The sequence below is a fragment of the Lytechinus variegatus genome, chromosome 18 (genome assembly GCF_018143015.1).
Source record: "Lytechinus variegatus isolate NC3 chromosome 18, Lvar_3.0, whole genome shotgun sequence".
Lineage (NCBI taxonomy): Eukaryota > Metazoa > Echinodermata > Echinoidea > Temnopleuroida > Toxopneustidae > Lytechinus > Lytechinus variegatus.
In genome coordinates, this window is record NC_054757.1 from 14,525,290 (window position 1) to 14,531,974 (window position 6,685).

A 6,685-nucleotide genomic window follows, 5' to 3' on the forward strand; every position below is an offset into this window, starting at 1 on the left:
GTGGATAGTCGAAAGAAGGAACACAAACCGTCACATCCCGCCGTACCGATATATAACGTCGTTAAACGTATATTTTATTCGATCTGTTTGAACAAAATATATAAAACAATAATAAGTCTTTGTTTACATAACTGATGTTCAGTGAATAGCATGTTAATAAATAAGATTGTTTTATCACACTGCATTTTGTTTCACGTGTAATTATTTCATTGTTTTTACACACGAACACTCATTGTCTATTGTCCCTTAAAACAGTATAATCATGATTATCAAACCGAATTGTTATCGAAATTATTATTATAATTTACTGTCTGTTTGATCAAACATGTCGAAAGAACAGAAACAATATCTGTAAAATTCTTGTAGCTTTGAATAATCACAACTTTCTTTAACTTAGTCAATTTCTTTTAGCTATGCACACGTTGATTTAAAATAACTTTACTTATCTTGCATATACTAGTATATAATTCAACTTAAATCATAACTAGTCTAGGCTTATATGCATTTGTTTCTAATTCTTTTCACAAACAGTAACAAGTGGCTATACTACATTAAATAATTCTTTTGCCAGCAATTAAAATACGACATGTACTTTTAGAGTAATAGCCAAATACTTTCTTAGTATACATCAATGAAGTTAAACATTCACTTGATTCTGAAATGATTTGATTTCAGATCAAAACTTGTTTTGATTTAGTGTCCATTATGTTTATCTGTTTATGTGAATAATATTCTTCTCTGTTATATCAAAATCATAATATCATTATTTTCCTTTTCATTAATTTCGCAAATAAGTTCTCAATACAAACATACAATTTTCACTTTCGTGGATCAACTCTTTCAATTAGCATAATTTATAATGAATCTAGACAAAAACTGAAAACCGGAAATCCGAAACCAGAACCGGGAACCGGGCCGAAAACCGGGTCAAAAACCTACACGCCCTGCTCTCATTCCTAAACAGGGCAAATCGAGACACTACAAATTGACTTTATTTAATTTATCTGACATATATGGAAAACATAAAGGATCTAATGAATTCAAAAACACTTACTCTTTTCTGGCGGGACATAAAACCACGTTTAAATCACATTAAACAACAGAAAGTTTCCCCCAAACTGCGGAGGCCGATACTGGCGTCTGACTCCTGAACCTTTCAAAAATGGAGTGACACGTCAACGCACCTATGCACCGAACTCCACTAAGTGGACTTAATTTGCATAACAAAAATATCGTATGTCATTCTATACGGTGTCCTAAATAAATGAAGGGAAATAAATTCAAATAATTAAACGCTTTCAATATTGATATTATATAAATTCAAACAATCTTTTCGCTGGGCGAAACATCCTCCCCGCCCTATGAGGAATGTCTTGTTTCCTCATAACAACACATATTACCTGTCCTTAACTTTCAAAGTCAATATTGAATTAAAGTTACATAGTAAATATTAAATTACAAAGTTACATGCTTACTTTCTCTTATTTAGTTAAACTTGCATTGCAATTATCGTCACCATGGTTACATTCAGTGTTGTATTTAACATTATGGTTAGTCTCTTCATTTTGTTAGACTTTGTCATGATTAGTTCGAGATGGATTAGATATTGTTAGTCTCATGAGTCATACATTACATTAAACTTTACTATTCTTTTTCTTCATCTTCTTTCTTCACCTTTCATCTTCTGATTCTTCTCTTCTTTGAGTTTAGTCTTCATTTCTTCCGCAGGACATATCAGTCCAATTTACGTTATTGGTCGGGGATATTCTGCATTTAATGTCTTTACGTTCACATTGCGAATTTTACCCTCTTGTCCTGGATACGCTTGAACGACACGCGCGATTGTCCATTTTCCACGCACTGCGTTGGAGTTTGTCATCATAACCACGTCATCCACGCGAATGTTCTGACGATCCCTGTTCCATTTCCGTCCGGATGTTAGTAGTGGCAGAATAACTATGGTCCATCGACGCAAGAATGAGTCAACAATCCGTTGTACCAGTTCGACGCAATGTCTTTCTCGTTGAGCTACATCAATTGAAGCTCGTCCTAACAGCATGTCATTAGGACTTAAGTAGATCCCCTCATCAGGCTCTATGGGTATTCTGCAAATTGGCCTCTGGTAATTGCAAGATGAGTATTGGAATGGCAGTGGATGCGACTGCAGCCTTCCTCTCTGCAGCTCCGCCATCCCCTGTGATTCTAGTTTGTGTTCAAAAGTTCTGCAAGCTGCACATCCGAACTTTACCTTCTTGGCCAGATCATGTGCTCTCAATATCCAGTACTTTCTCCTGGCCTTTGCAGTAGTCATAGCAACATCGTCACGACCATCCTCATGAACATGCCTAGTAATCAAGGTTGAGTTCCTGTGTTCGCAAGGGAGTAAAGCCGGATGCTTCATGGCTAATGGATTGTCAGCACTATCTACTTTCCCTCGAACTCGGATAATTCCCGCTTCATTCCTATACGGATTGAGTGCCTTTAGCTCTCCTTTGTCTACTCTGGGCTTCAAAGATACCTGAGCACGCTTTATCAAATGGTCCTCTCCTTTCTGTATGTCAGTTGGTGTCAGGTTACCATTGGCGACTTCGACGTCCTCATCTACCATTCTCTTGGACTTTGACTTCAACTTTCCAATGAACTTCAGGACGTATGAAGTCACCCTCACAAGTTTCCTCCAGTTAATCAATTGCTGACAGTCAATTCTATGTTGGGATTTTGATTCTTGTACGGTCAGAACTGGTCTCTCCATTCGCAATTCCCTGTCTACCTCAGGAAGCTTTTCCTCTAGCTTTGCTTCTGCGGGCCGTTCTGTCACTGTTTTACAAAGAAAGTCAAGACCTTCCATCTCCCTGTTATTCAGCTTGTCCAGGCTAACACATCTGCTGACTTCATCTGCGACACTCACATTCTGGGGAATATGCCGCGACTGGTCTTTCCGCCGAGGATATTGGTCGAGCCATTGCTTTTCCATCTTTTCACATGAAGAACTGATGACTCGAAACTCCTCAGCTTCTTGTTCAGTCATCCTACTGTGCTGACATCTCTGTGGATCATTACATACTTTCATTCCTTCTGTTGTCAAGGATTTTCGGAGATCTAAAGGGCTGTTTACCGTGACATGGAGAACTGCTCCTTCTGGGTATCCTTCTGTAGTACTTCCGAAAATGACCCAGCCTAACGGCGAGCGACGGGCCACGAGATTCCCTTGTCTTTTCGTGTACCCTACATGCATCTTGGAATGGTCAATTCCTATGAGGATATCAATTGGCCCACTTCCTCTGTGAATTTCATCTTTCCTCAGGTTGAACATCCGTCCCAGTTCTTCAACACTAACTCGGGTAATGCCGTTATTAATTACATCAAGTCCTACCGCAGAAATAGTGTAACTCTGATGACCATTAATCCCTTGAACTTTCACCTTGTACAGCATAGTGTTGTATTCCTCTGTTTCATTTCCGACCTTGGTAACATTCGCGACAATAGGATTCCCTTTCAGTCCTAACTCTTCTGCTACTGCGTTCCTTACGAGACTCATCTGAGATCCCGAGTCTAGGAGACAATTTCCTTCGCAATTTCCATTCGGGCCCGCCATCTTTATCTTAAGTACAGGCAGAAGCGCAGATGTTCCTGTAATACTGGCAACACCCACACTCCCTGTCTCAATCTGCTTATGGAGTAAAGGGTGGTGGTAGGATGAACACTGCTCACCAGTATTGATCACCTCATTACATCTTTTCCTGCGCTTGCATGTCCCCATGTTGTGATCCTTACCAGCTCTCTTGAGACAGCTGAAGCACGCCCTGTTGTCTTTCATCAGTTGAAATCGCTCTTCTTGGGTTTTCGAAAGCACTTTCTTGCACTGATCGATCCAATGATCAGACGTCTCACATAACCAGCATTTAAAATCGGGCTTTCTTTCATTGCTTCCGTCATCCTGAGAGATATGGCCAATCGTAGAACTTCTACTGTCACGAAGTGGAGCAGATGCCCTTATTCTAGTCTTCAATTCCAGTTCCATCCAATAAAGTAATGCATGGAGTGATGCATCTGTTCGCTCACGGTCAATGAATCTCAGCCATAGCTTTCTATCATCACTGCTTAATTTTCTCTCTATCAAAGAAATCATATGATTGTTGTCCATATCATTCGCCCTACCTACTTCTTGCAGTGAGTTGTAACTTCTCCTGATAAGATGAACAAGGTCACAGAATCGGCCATCCTCTCCATCCTTGAGAGGTCGGAACTTCCCCAAGTCATATACGATAGCATCAGCTACCAATCTCGGGTCTCCGTAAATGTTGTCAAGATGAGACCATGCCGAGTCGTAATCGTTCCCCAAACCACGTATGAGATCAAGAGGTTTTCCCACTAGAGAGGATCTCAGAATTGTGATAGCATCTCTTTTGCTATACCTCGATTCGATTAGATGCTTAAAATCCGATTTAAATGTCATGTAGTCTCGTACGTCTCCAGTAAATCGAGGCAGCTTTGGTCGCTCTACCTGAACCTTGCATGACGAAACCTCTTCCGATTTACTGGTAGTAACTTCGGGAGTAGCCGTGTTTACAACTGAATCCTCCGTTGACCTGTCAGACTTAACCTTAGTCTTGCCATAGTCTTTAACCTTTCTCTGCATGTCAAGGAATGATGTCTGACACTCAGATAGCCAGGCATCCTCTGTCATGAATACCTCATCATCTACGATTGTCTCACAATACCTTTCGTGCCTGTCCTCCAATTCCTGATAAGCAACATTCAAATCCTTAAACATATCAGTTACCTCATCAAGATCCCTGTCATCATCCAGTAAATGTTGCAAACCATTCGACAGCCGAGTTAGTTTTGCCTTTGCCGTTCTCCGCTTGATCTTGAGATCCCTATATGCTTGCTCGGTTGCCATTGTTTCCGGAATTCCCTCTATCTTCTAACCCAGATCAGGAAAAAGAATCGAATGCGATGGATAGTCGAAAGAAGGAACACAAACCGTCACATCCCGCCGTACCGATATATAACGTCGTTAAACGTATATTTTATTCGATCTGTTTGAACAAAATATATAAAACAATAATAAGTCTTTGTTTACATAACTGATGTTCAGTTAATAGCATGTTAATAAGTAAGATTGTTTTATCACACTGCATCTTGTTTCACGTGTAATTATTTCATTGTTTTTACACACGAACACTCATTGTCTATTGTCCCTTAAAACAGTATAATCATGATTATCAAACCGAATTGTTATCGAAATTATTATTATAATTTACTGTCTGTTTGATCAAACATGTCGAAAGAACAGAAACAATATCTGTAAAATTCTTGTAGCTTTGAATAATCACAACTTTCTTTAACTTAGTCAATTTCTTTTAGCTATGCACACGTTGATTTAAAATAACTTTACTTATCTTGCATATACTAGTATATAATTCAACTTAAATCATAACTCGTCAAGGCTTATATGCATTTGTTTCTAATTCTTTTCACAAACAGTAACAAGTGGCTATACTACATTAAATAATTCTTTTGCCAGCAATTAAAATACGACATGTACTTTTAGAGTAATAGCCAAATACTTTCTTAGTATACATCAATGAAGTTAAACATTCACTTGATTCTGAAATGATTTGATTTCAGATCAAAACTTGTTTTGATTTAGTGTCCATTATGTTTATCTGTTTATGTGAATAATATTCTTCTCTGTTATATCAAAATCATAATATCATTATTTTCCTTTTCATTAATTTCGCAAATAAGTTCTCAATACAAACATACAATTTTTACTTTCGTGGATCAACTCTTTCAATTAGCATAATTTATAATGAATCTAGACAAAAACTGAAAACCGGAAATCCGAAACCAGAACCGGGAACCGGGCCGAAAACCGGGTCAAAAACCTACACGCCCTGCTCTCATTCCTAAACAGGGCAAATCGAGACACTACAAATTGACTTTATTTAATTTATCTGACATATATGGAAAACATAAAGGATCTAATGAATTCAAAAACACTTACTCTTTTCTGGCGGGACATAAAACCACGTTTAAATCACATTAAACAACAGAAAGTTTCCCCCAAACTGCGGAGGCCGATACTGGCGTCTGACTCCTGAACCTTTCAAAAATGGAGTGACACGTCAACGCACCTATGCACCGAACTCCACTAAGTGGACTTAATTTGCATAACAAAAATATCGTATGTCATTCTATACGGTGTCCTAAATAAATGAAGGGAAATAAATTCAAATAATTAAACGCTTTCAATATTGATATTATATAAATTCAAACAATCTTTTCGCTGGGCGAAACAGATGGATAGATAGATGGATAGAGAGATAGATAGAGAATTTGAGAGATAGATGTTAAATAGATTTAAAAGTGAGAGAGACAGAGAAGATTATTAACAAATTAACAGATAGATACTGAAGTTATAAGAAATGATAGATAAATAGATAGAGAGAAATAGAGAAAGACAGACAGATGGATAGATAGATAGGGAGAGATAGAGAGAATTTGAGAGATAGATATATGTGAATGAGACAGGGAAGATTATCAACAAATTAACAGATAGATAGATACTGTATAAAAAATAGAAGATAGATAGATAGATGGATGGGGGAGAGAACTTGAGAGATGGAGATAATTTATGTTATAGATAATTATATGGACGGAAAAGGAGAAATAGAGA

The 6,685-nt window shown here is 37.9% G+C and overlaps 1 protein-coding gene across 2 annotated transcripts; it reads right to left on the reverse strand.

Annotated features, from left to right (window-relative positions):
- On the reverse strand, positions 1-6,300 carry LOC121431889. 2 transcript variants are annotated; one of them, XR_005972166.1, is made up of 2 exons: positions 1,055-6,300; positions 1-83 (listed from the first exon to the last, which is right to left on the reverse strand). XR_005972166.1 is itself a non-coding variant. In XM_041629669.1 (2 exons), the coding sequence occupies exon 2, from the start codon at positions 4,901-4,903 to the stop codon at positions 1,745-1,747; it is 3,159 nt and encodes a 1,052-aa protein (XP_041485603.1). In that variant the 5' UTR covers positions 4,904-5,042; positions 6,014-6,300; the 3' UTR covers positions 1-1,744. The 2 variants fall into 2 exon arrangements, 1 of the variants encoding a protein (XP_041485603.1); XM_041629669.1 differs by having other exon boundaries at positions 1-5,042; positions 6,014-6,300.
- Positions 6,301-6,685: the final 385 nt, after the last annotated feature.